Genomic DNA, 12,410 nt, shown 5'->3' on the forward strand with positions numbered 1-12,410 from the left:
TTAGTTTATCCACAAAGTGGGGAAAACAAATTGAGAAAGGAAGGAATTAGTGGGTGATCCAGCAACAACCCCAATATATTATATGTGTAAAACACCACGCAGATGAAGGTGAAAGTAAAGAGTGAGTAGATCTATCTATCGATTTGGTAATTCAATAAGGATGAGTGGATGAATCCGTGATCAGCCAAACCCATGAATTTTTTAAAATTATTTTGGGAGGGTAACAGTTACAAACAGTAACAGTTTACAACATTGAACATGAACATTAGAGCAAGGGTAAATTCACACTGTACATAAATTCGCACGCCTGACGAAAATGTATTTAAATATACCGAAAGTGTGTGAAATTATGTACCCCCACTCTATCAGTGGGAAATCTGCCATTTTCAGCTATATAAAGCTGATTAAACTAAGTGTTAGACATGAAATAGAACAAGTAACATGTGAAAGAGATCTCGTGTACTTGTAGACAAAAATTTAAAATTCAGTGAGCAAGTAAACACAGTAGTCAAAAATGCAAACAGAAATGTGGGCCTAATATTCAAGACCTTTATAATTAGTTGTATAAATGTAGAAATGTTTCTAAACCTTTACAAGTCACTAGTACGCCCCTATTTAGAAACAAATATCACTACATGGTCTCCTATGTTAAAGAAAGACAAAATGTCTCTAGAAAACATCCAGAGAAGGGCCACTAAATTAGTTCCATCACTAAAAGATCTATCATATCCAGAACGCCTGCGTCATCTGGGACTTCCATCACTTGAATATAGGAGATTAAGAGCAGACATGGTTCAAACCTATAAGTTGATTAACAATTTGGACATATCTAATCAACAAGTAATACCTACACTTGACAACCTCAATACTAGAGGGAATTCCAAAAAACTTAAAAAGATTAGGTACAACACTAATATTAGGGGACAAGCTTTTAAAAATAGGATTGTAAATACATGGAATCGACTTCCCACACCAGTAGTAGATTCCCCGTCCCTTAATACTTTTACCTTCTTGCTACTAATGTATATATATAAAAGTTGTATACGTGTCCTTTTCGCAACCTGCAAATGAGTGTACAACCATGAAGATGCGTCAACAGAAGCCACAAGCTTACAAGGATGTCGAACACTATGAACTTAAATAGCTGAATTCAGCTACTTCAAAACAATTTACCTGTTGACATGTCAAATACACAAAGTCGCACGTGCGCCGCAAAATGATTGGGTACGTATACGTACTGGTAGGGTGCATGTGGCGTATCCGATCATTTTGTGGCACATGTACATGTGCAACTTCGTGTATTTGACACGTCAACAGGTACATTGTAAATTGTTTTGAAGTAGCTGAATCCAGCTATCGATATAGTAGCTTTATGTTTAGCTAGAGTAGATGAAATCGGCTATATAGCTGAAAATGGTGATTTCCCCAACCTGTCTATATCGCTTGATTACCAACAATGTCAACACATTTCTTTTTAACCCACTTGGGCACAAGCTGCTGTATTTAGTTATCACATTAATGAATGGGTAATCACTGCTCAAAATTAACTGTCAAGTATTGAACTTGTATTTCTAGCAGACATAATGTTTAACACCATTTCAGCAGCTAGACTTACTAGTATAATGGAAAAAATGACTACCTCAAACTCTCCTGTGTGTGCCTGTGGTGCAGGTATATATATATGTGTTTTAAATTTTGGGGGTGTTGTCCGTGCACAGGTATATGAACTTGTCAGGTCTGTCAATACAAACCTTATACATGTATTGGTGTACGAGGCGATTATAATTACCTGTGGTCTATCTAGATCTGTTTGCCTCATAATATATAAAACAATAGAGTGCAGAACTGTTCATGCCTATAGCTAGTTGCCAACTTTATTGTGCTAACCTCGATCTGAAGTAGATTGTATATACTGCCAACAACACCCCGGAACACTGCATCCTATCTCATTATACTGACAACCAATACAGTTCCCTAGTGTAAGGTAGCACAACTCCATTCACATTCATTCTGTTAGAGTATATAGATTGCAAGTTTTTGGCCCTGTTCTCTGTAATCTTGATAAGTAACATAACTTATAGCTAATTATATATCTACCCAATGCAAAGCATCCTATATATTAGTGTATAAATCGTAATTGGAGTTATTGCCGCAGATCCCCTTTTAGGGACCTTGTGTGATAATAAACATATTACCCACTGTCTGAATAAGCACAATGGTAGATGTCAGAACAACATGTGAATTTCTCCCATGCGCTAGTCAGCCCCTGGGCATGTTTTACATACACAATCCAAAAACTCTAAATTCACCAATTCAGGTGTCAAATAAGCAAAAATTTTCTTTGGTTAATCATTTTAATTTACGCTAATTGAGATTGGAAAATTTAAACCATGGATAAGCAGTGTTTTTTTTAGGGTCGATTTGGGGCCGAATTTCGGCCCCTTCCCCTAGAGAAATTTTGTTGTATTTTCCCAATTTCTTGCTCATATTTTCCTATTCAGAAAATATCCCTTCACATCAATTGGTATAAAGAAATGCTGATCAAAATGTATTTCACAAGAAATCTTCAACGCCGATGTTCTCGTTCTATGTTGGTCGCGTTCGATATCGCAAATTCCCGTGGTTTCTGTTTTTCCGTGTCTGAATTAATTGATGTCGTTTTCCTCATTTTTTTCAAATTGAGCGCGCCGCGAAAGTTTGTGTCGATCGAGTGTTTTAATTGCACACGTGTCTCACATATGCTATGACAAGCGCTTGAAAGTTTAAGATCATGTAAACAAGAGCCGCACAACTCGAAGTATTATGTCAAAAGACTGACAAAAAAGGATAGGAAAGGCCTTACGAAAGTGAGTGACTTCTTCAAAAACAACCCGTCAACCAATGAATCATCATCCAACATTGAATCTGTTTTATCAACCGTCCAGACGGAATGTTTACCCGTAGCAACAATCAATGTACATGTAACCCGCGACGAAAGTCTCATATTAACTTTATCGGGGAAAAAAAGAGAAGCAGCGTCGATAGACGAAAATTTAATGCTGCAAAATATGAATCGGCCTTCTCTTGGCTTTATCACAGTAGAGTGACATGTGGCTGCATGTGCAAGTACTGAGAATTGTTTGAGAATTGTTTGTTTTGGTGCACATTCGAGTTGTAAGCCATTTGTTACAAATTAAAGGGTGTAAAACTTGGGACACATCCTTCAAGAAAATTGAAAAAACATGACCACTGACCTGGACTGACTTTGGTGGACAAGTTCAAGGGACAAAAACAAGGAAAATGGCCCTTTAGATAGCTATTAAGAATCCTTAGGCCAGATGAATGTTAAAAGTTTAACAGATGAATAAATATTTGGATGTGTTATTGACTTATTATTGATTTATTTTTTGCATTTAAAACCGACAGCAAATTTTCCCAATCGGGGAAAAATACTGCTGTATTTTCCCAATTGAAAAGGTACAGGCCCCTGTAAAAATGGGATGAAAAAATCACTGATAAGATCTTCCTATGCAAGGGACACAATCAATTACCTTATTTCAATGATGCATGCATTGGTTTCATCAGTTAGAGAAGACAATTGTTAATATGTATTTGCTTGAAAACATGAACATTATATTAACCATATGATAGTGATTTTTTATCTGACATGTATTCCCGGCCCTGTGACATGACTTACAATTGGTACTACATTTGCTGACCTTAGTGACCTTGCCCGACCTTTGACCTACATCTAAATAACAAATTATGAATTTCAACTGACTCTGCAATCTATGTTGGCTGTGTACAATACAATGAAAACATACAAAAAAAAAATGATTTAATTTAAATTTGTCATTAATGAGGTTATGTCCTGTTGGTAATGGTAGCTATAGGTATACCTTAACCACTCATGATCAGCCACCGCGGGGAGGGGGGAGTGTCTTTAAGATAGAATGATAATAGTTCACCTCTATACTGCTACAATTTTGTTGACTCCCAACTGTACCAGCTTGAACCAGGTTGGCTTGAAAATTGTCTGACAGCAGATCTAGAAGTGAACAATATTTAATTACACACAAATAAATTTACATAATTGTAGCCTTAAAGTGTTCCTCATCAGAAGATTTCACTAATGTTATTTTCCTTTTTTTCTCTCCATGTGCTGCATTTACATCTACTGATGATCTACCTTGGATTCTAGGGTAAGTATTGTCAGTGTACTACAATTAAGTTAAAGGATTAATCAGTATCAAAAAAATAATGTGGATGGCAATATTCATATCGATGAATTTATTTATTTATTGCCAAAATCTGACATGCACATACATGTATATAGCTCTTCAAATTTGAGCAACACCATAAGCTCAGGTTGGAATACAAAATAAGGTACACATATGTGTATCTATAAAAGACCCTACCTAAGAATGAGTTTATTTTATATTGAGATGACATGTTTCAGGTGGCTAGCTGTAGGCCGTCATCAGAACTATAGTAAGCCCTCTCCAAACTTAAATATCAAACTTTTACACAAGTGAGGGGGCTTATGTTATTTGAAGATAGTATGGTAGTGTATTAAAGTTTTCTTCATTACATGTTGGTTTTACAGTTGGACTGCAGTGGCAACATGGCGATGGGTTGCAAATGATGATAACTGTGGGATTTGTCGTATGGCATTCGATGGCTGTTGTCCCGACTGTAAGCTGCCTGGAGATGATTGTCCACTTGGTAAGACCTCAGTCTTTTAAAATAGATTTGTTTCACCTTTGATATCAAATAAGGAGAAGAAAACGTATCATACCAATACTGGTAGAGATTCTTTTCCCCATTGTCACTTACCCTTTGTGTTTTGTTCCGGGATACATTTTGTATGTGTAATGTAAATGTTTAAGTATCTTCAAACTACCTATTACAATATATATGTCAAAATATTGGACAGTCTTCAGCATAACACACTTCAAATTCTACAATATTTTACATAATAGACAGATTTCAGCTTATATTATTAACATAAAAGTTGTATATATACTCCTTGCTGTACACCTTTGTTTTTGTCCATATGGTGTTTTATGTCCTTACATCTGTAACCTTATTTTAATATTTATTTTCAATATGATATATTTTGATAGATCTATTGTATATGTAAAGTAATTATATCAATGGTGTCCATCTTTCGTTAATTTGTGTTATATATTAAGGATTGTAAATTATATGATGTAATCTTTTAGCATGCTTATGAGTTGTAAGGCTTAAAGTGAATAAAACATTGAACAATGAACAACAGCCAAGTTCATGTATGAAAAGGGATGTCCGCAATTAATGGGACCACTATACCTTATACCTATATTTTTTCTTCAATGGTGAATGATCATGACCTTTTTGAGGTAATTATTATGTGTCTTTTTGTATTTACAGTCTGGGGCGAGTGTTCTCATTGTTTCCATATCCACTGTATTGTTAAGTGGCTCAACTCCCAACAAGTGAACCAGCTGTGTCCAATGTGTCGACAGGATTGGAAATTCAAAGAATGACCAAAACACATCTACAGCATTTATAGGACTAAGCCTGGTTCAGGTGACACCACTTTTGTGATAGTGTGTCACACTTGGTTCAGGCGACTCCACTTTTGTGATAGCGTGTGTCGCACATCCTGGTAGAGGAACTGTTCTCAATAGAATACCTAGTGTATTATATGGTTAATGAGATGTGGAGTTCTACTCGTATCAGACAGGCTAGGGACAAAACTTATAGAGATTCTGTAGGTTTGTATTTATGTTCTTAATGCTAAAGTGATGTGAAAAATGTTGATGAGAACTTATTCCATTCAAATGAAGTATGTCCTGTCTGAAACAGCATGTACGGAAATTATACTGAATGAACTTATATATAAGGACCTCTTGATACTAGAAAGAACAATTGTGGATATTTTCTCAATCAATTTCCCTCAAGGACATATGCAGACTACAGTAAAATTGTAGTAAGATTATTGAGTTATGGTGGATGTTGATGAAAGTGTATAACTGTATGTCCTTGACCTGTGATGAATGTTGATGAAAGTGTATAACTGTATGTCCTTGACCTGTGATGAATGTTGATGAAAGTGTATAACTGTATGTCCTTGACTTATGATGAATGTTAATGAAAGTTTATAACTGTATGTCCTTGACTTATGATGAATTTTAATGAAAGTGTATAACTGTATGTCCTTGACCTGTGATGAATGTTGATGAAAGTGTATAACTGTATGTCCTTGACTTGTGATGAATGTTGATGAAAGTATATAACTGTATGTCCTTGACCTGTGATGAATGTTGATGAAAGTGTACAATACTGACACCATTATAATCTGCAATTTAAGTATAAAGACAACAGATGTGTTTTGTCATTTATAGATATCTTTAATTGTGTTCATATGTAATACAATAATCTAGCAAACAATATTATGACCTTGTAATTTGTACCTTCCACACTAACAATTACACACACACACATGTAACTTAAAATACTCACATCGTTCTTCAACCCCTCTCAATCATACACATACAATTCATGTGTAATATTTGTCTCAAATTCAATAGTGTTATTCTTCTGAAATGGTTCATTTATTTTACCATTGGTTCATTTACCAGGTATTTTACAATTAGTTCATTTATTATACTCTGTCAACGTACAAAACCATTCAGCTTCAACAGGAAGATACTGCTGAGGTAATGCAGTAGATAATGTAAATGTTTTTCTTCAAAAATGGATGTTGTTGTTTAATTTCTGCCTTTATTAGGAGGAAGATGACTGAGTGGAAGGCGAGGAATTTAAAGATGCATCAGCTTTGTCACTCAGTAGCTGACAGGAGTATAGAAGACCTGGAAATACCAAAACATAGTAAATACACTAAGGTTAGAAACCACTCAATCATTGTCAACTTGGAAATAGATATAATGTACAAGGTTTGAATAATGAAGCCAAAGGATTGGAGTTTTGTTTACGTGACTAGAGAATTCCTTAAAAGATGCATATATACCTGATTGACAAAATTACTTATTTAATTGTTGTCACTTTCAAGATATGATTAATTCTTTCCACATTAACTTAACCTTCATCAATTAAAAATGGAAACGGTTTGAATCTGAATTGATTATAAACATTGATATATTCTGTAAAGATAACTGGTATAGGGTGATATACATTGCTGGAGATAAGCCCCTGCCCTGAAAGAAACTCCCTTCTTTATCATACCCCCGCAACGAAGTTAGGGGGGTATACTGGAATCAGGTTGTCTGTCCGTCCGTCTGTCTGTAGACACGTTTTGCCGGACAACTCCTCCTAAACTGATGGGCCGATTCCAATGAAACTTCACACAAATATAGATGATCATGTGTAGATGTACATGCCACTTTCTTTTTCTCATAATTATGGTTGCTATGGCAACTGGTCACTATAAACAGGTTTTCCGATAAGAACCAGAACTTTAAGTTTGTCCAGACAACTCCTCCTAAACCGAAGGACCTATTTCAATGAAACTTCACACAAATATAGAGGACCATGTGTAGATGTACATGCCACTTTCTTTTTCTCATAATTATGGTTGCTATGGCAACTGGTCACTATAAACAGGTTTTCCGATAAGAACCATAACTTTAAGTTTGTCCAGACAACTCCTCCTAAACCAAAGGGCCTATTCAATGAAACTTCACACAAATATAGAGGACCATGTGTAGATGTGCATGCCACTTTCTTTTTCTCAAAATTATGGTTGCTATGGCAACTGGTAACTATATATTACTGGGTTATCTTAGTTAGCCTCTAATTAAGAGTTCCAATTCACCATTGACTCGTGCAGATTGCGGGGGTATTAGTCAGCCATCCTGGCGACAGTTCTAGTTTTTGCATAACCATTTATTTTTAAGTACAAATGTAATAAGCTGTATTAAAGTGGTCCACAAATGTCAGCCCTCCCCAAACTTTAATTTTAAACTTATATACACGTACTAGGAAGGGGAATTATTTGAGGATAGATACAGTAATGTTAATTGAATTACTGTTATTAAATTAAACATAAGAAGACACCAATTTATATTTACTACATTAAAATTGTATCATATCACTTTAAAGTGACAGGGATTCTACCCTTCATGTTTTAGTTTAAACACGACAGTGATAAATCACCTTTCAATTGCTCATCTGCATCAGCTAAGTTTGTTTGGTCAAACTTTTTAGAGGAAAATGTCCAGAAGTCGTTTGGAAGCCATTCCTCTGCCTTGATGATTTTAGAATCTCTACTGGTGTTGGACCGCACTGTAACAAAGTAACATAATAGAATCTAACCATTAAGTGAGGATAACTCGTACATACTAGTACATACATGTACATAAACAATTAACATTACATTAGGTATATGCACTGTAACAAAATTGTCTATATTATAATTCTGTACTTTCTAATTTCAGACAAATTTTCTAAATGTTATATAACATGTTTGCTATTAGATTCAATAATTGTTGATTAAATGTACATGTATATAATATTATTACTTTCTAGGGCTTCTTCAATCTCCTTGCATATTTCAAACACTTCACTTCCTCGACCATGTAAACGCTCTCCTGAAACAGAAACCATACCTTTATAGAACAAAGATTTTCTTGTTTTATGTTTCAAAATACCTACCGTATGTGTATCTGCATAGTTTCTTGTTTCCAATACATGTATTATAGAATATTGATAAAATTCAGTCTCAATGAAGCACAATTCATCATACCTTGTACACCTATCGCTGTTTATATCAACACACATGAACAATGAATCTGATATAAAAATAAATGTCAAACATCAAATATACATATTTACATCTAACAGTAACAATGACTCATTAACGACGATGCTAAATAGATCTGTCATTCTTTTTAATACATCTGCTATGTATCAAACCAGGTGCATGTGACTTACTAGTCTAGTGCTACTGTACTAAAGGTTTCCGGGGTTTGGTTTGTATTGTTTAACGTCCCATCAACACCAAAGGGAATTTAACGATGGCCTTCCCCTGTAAGCAAGGTGCATGCATTTCGTTGGTGTAAGTATATGTGATTTAGGAGGCTGCGGTGGTATGTTTGTTTCCATGTGACAGCATGGAACTAAAGCGAACTTCACTAAGTATGCTGTTGAAGACAACCTGCAGGAAATCCCATCCGGTCATAATATACTGATGGAATTGTATAATATTACTACTGATTCACACAATGTACTTGATCATAACTCTCAAGAAAATTAAATGGATGTCAGAAGATCATCCACATGTTTTAGGGAGTCAATTTAGCAGGTAGCTAAAAAGAAACATGCATGCACATGTAGATACGGATGGCTAATGAATTATACCTTATGTTTCAACAGGATTAAGTTAAATAATTATATTTAATGACTTTACTTACCATCAATGGTTCGCAGCTTTGGTAGCATTTTTGCTATATCTTTTTTGTATCCTTCATTTACACAGAAGGGGTTGGACAGTGCTTTATCATTAACGGTTAGATTTTCTAGTTTTTCTAGGCCTTGTAAACACCTGAAGTTTTCAACACTGAAATAAAGAAATATTATATTCTGAAAACAAGAACATTTCTTACAGACCATGCATAAACTAGCCAAAATGTTCTTTTTACAAGTGAGAAATTGATTCGGTCAACCTTAATTTACCATATTATATAAATCCTCAACTACAGTGTAGTTGGCAACTTGATTATAGAACAGAACACCAGTTACAAGTCGATATTTAGATTTTATTATTTCCTTTAATCTTCCAACAGTAAATAATAAAACTTTTTATGAGGCAGAAGATTTTTATGCAAATGAATATGCTGTCTGCTCTATTTTGATGAAATTATCAGTGTACCAGTTTAAAAAAATTATATAAAAGTGAAATTAATACAATTAAAAATTCTACTCACCCACCAATGAGATTCCCAGCTAAGTTAAGAGACTGTAAATTATCAAGAGCCTGTAATCCTTCTGTACAGGAAAATAAAGAAAAATACATTGTCAAGCAATGACAAGATGCAATAATTACTGTTAATAGGCTTACTGCTCTGAATGCATGATTGGTCGTTATATTCATAATACATGCCAGAAGATTAATAATTACAATCATAGCCTAGAGCTGCATTTTTGCAGCCTGATTTTAGATTTTTAACTTACCTAGAGATATGATTCTGTTAGCAGAGAGATTGAGTGTGGTCAGGTTTGTGAGTCCTGCTAGTTTTGTAAGCTTTGTGATGTCATTTCTAGACAGATTGGCTCGCTCTAATCCGACGCACTCTCCTATGCATCCAAGATCAGATATACCTGTAAATTTAGGAAATAAAAAACACAGGTAAAGTGTGCGTAGTAATAATAAAACTACAATACCACTGGAGAAAGAATATGTCCACCAAATGCTGCTGGTTCCTTGACTCTTTGTAATATAAATGAATTATAAATCTTATGACCAAATATATAAAAAAAAAATGTTGAAATGTACAAGGATTGTACAAAAGACACGCCAATGAATAACATACCTTTATATATTAATTAATTTCGTCATAGATACTGTTTACATGTACAATGTACATGTATGTATAAAAAACAAATGTATAAAACTACATCATAGAGCTGTACACATCCTTTTACACATAGGACTTCGTGATTCGGAAGGGACTTTAGAATTATAACAATGGACTAAACAAATGTGAAATAAATCAAATCATGTATGAAAAATAAAAATTATACTGGTTTATATATACTTATAAAAGTTTAATTTCACTTTCTAAATTGTTCTTAATTGTGAAGGTATTATAGAGATCACCACCATTAAGTTACATACAGTAGTATATCTCAAATTGAATCATAGTGAAACATTTCGTGAATTGAAAGTGTAAGGTCATCTTAATATGTGTAACTCAGCTGGACAGTGGCAATTTTCTTGAAACATGGAGCATTGATGGGATCTATACTGCTTACATCAAGTTACATGGTGTAGCATGATATTTTGATATGATTGAGAGGCTTACTTCCTTGGAGCCAAATAACCAAGAGTTTGGGTCATCTTTGGGGGCAAAGACAGTGTGGAGAAGATAGCTACCTACCATACCTGTAGCTCAAGCTAGAGCGAATTTCCCTTTAGCTTGATGGTATTTAGCAGGATGTACATGCAGTTAAAGAGCCAGATGCCACTAGTTGAAAAACCAAGTGCAGGTAGGACATTTTATGTTGCAAAAGTTACAAAGGAGTACATATTTGACTCTCCCTCTCTCTGATTAGTGTACATGAGCTTAAATGTATCCAAGGACTAGATGTAACAGACATGATATTTAAATTTAAATTGCTGCCTCCACTAGGGATTGAACCTGGAACCTCTGCCATACTTGTCTTTTGCTGAACCGATTGAGCCTTAGAGAAGATCTCTCTAGCTGAGTGGTATATTGTGACTAGTATTAACAAGGGTTATATGTACACTTCCCCACCAGGAACGACTTGTCCTCGAGGTTCCAGGGGTTACAGCAATGCTTTCAAAAGTAACTTTAAGTAAAAGTCCCAACATGGGTGTCAATGTAAAAGAGCGCATGGTTAATTTAATTTAAATCGATGCCTCCACTAGGAATCAACCCAGCGACCTCTGGCCTAGTAGTCTTACGATTGACCGATCAAGCTTAAGAGAAGATCTCTCTAGTTGAACGGTGAATTGCGACAAGTATATATACAAGGGGTACATGTAGTTAATTTATATATAGTCCTGACAACGTTTGGTATAAAAAGGGTCATAACTCTGTATATAACCGACTACAATCAATTAACAGTGTATTTCAACCTGCTCATAGATTTACCTAGTTCTCTTAGATTGATGGAATGTATACTCTCTAGTTCAAACTCCCCACTCCTGGTCTTCAGTAGTGCTTTTGTTACTTTTCCTTCTGAAAACAAATTCATTTAGTAGATATGCATGTGAACGAAACATAAAACACATTTCAGATAGCCGTTTCAAACCAGAGACATATTAGTCTATGATTCCAGGCCAGGCCTATAAGCTATGTTACAAAGTCTTTGGAAACAAAAAAATAGTGACAGTTTCATTCCGTCTCTACTTTCAAATAATGAATGTTCATAGGACAGTGTATAACAAAGTACGTTGCGTTCTTGTTTTCTATGAAATCGTGATAAAATGACACGCAAACCTTCCATTCTGTTCTGTTTTTTTCAGCCAACAACCATTTTGGTTGCGATTGTAAACAACAGTGATACACTAGTCTAACATTATTAAAACATTTATATAATACATATGTAAATTAATAGTATGTTTACATCTTGTAGTAAAATATATTTACTAGTTTAGAAATATGTTTGTGTCGATCTAACTTACAAAATGTTTTATTAATATTCAAATATTACATACATATAAAAGTCTCGGTTATCACAAA

At 34.7% G+C, this 12,410-nt stretch overlaps 2 protein-coding genes across 2 annotated transcripts; one reads left to right on the forward strand and one right to left on the reverse strand.

The window, feature by feature from the left end:
- Positions 1-3: 3 nt before the first annotated feature.
- Positions 4-6,414, forward strand: LOC117334612 (anaphase-promoting complex subunit 11). The gene is made up of 3 exons (XM_033894313.1): positions 4-120; positions 4,584-4,704; positions 5,392-6,414. The coding sequence occupies exons 1-3, from the start codon at positions 103-105 to the stop codon at positions 5,505-5,507; spliced, it is 255 nt and encodes an 84-aa protein (XP_033750204.1). The 5' UTR covers positions 4-102; the 3' UTR covers positions 5,508-6,414.
- LOC117334611 (leucine-rich repeat-containing protein 61-like) lies at positions 6,354-12,234 on the reverse strand. The gene is made up of 8 exons (XM_033894311.1): positions 12,168-12,234; positions 11,820-11,906; positions 10,156-10,302; positions 9,909-9,969; positions 9,396-9,541; positions 8,505-8,573; positions 8,140-8,268; positions 6,354-6,836 (listed from the first exon to the last, which is right to left on the reverse strand). Exons 1-8 carry the CDS (start codon positions 12,172-12,174, stop codon positions 6,751-6,753), a joined length of 732 nt encoding a protein of 243 aa, XP_033750202.1. The 5' UTR covers positions 12,175-12,234; the 3' UTR covers positions 6,354-6,750.
- Positions 12,235-12,410: the final 176 nt, after the last annotated feature.

The sequence above is a fragment of the Pecten maximus genome, chromosome 9, assembly GCF_902652985.1.
Source record: "Pecten maximus chromosome 9, xPecMax1.1, whole genome shotgun sequence".
Taxonomy (NCBI): Eukaryota; Metazoa; Mollusca; class Bivalvia; order Pectinida; family Pectinidae; genus Pecten; species Pecten maximus.

Excerpts from the sequence above, each read along its gene's own strand:
- LOC117334612 (XM_033894313.1), top strand. Across the intron at positions 4,705-5,391 it reads TGGAGATGATTGTCCACTTG|TCTGGGGCGAGTGTTCTCAT; the intron begins GTAAGACCTCAG and ends TTGTATTTACAG.
- LOC117334611 (XM_033894311.1), bottom strand. Across the intron at positions 8,269-8,504 it reads GATTGAAGAAGCCCTAGAAA|TGCGGTCCAACACCAGTAGA; the intron begins GTAATAATATTA and ends ACTTTGTTACAG. Across the intron at positions 6,837-8,139 it reads TGCAGATGAGCAATTGAAAG|GTCTTCTATACTCCTGTCAG; the intron begins GTGATTTATCAC and ends TGGTATTTCCAG.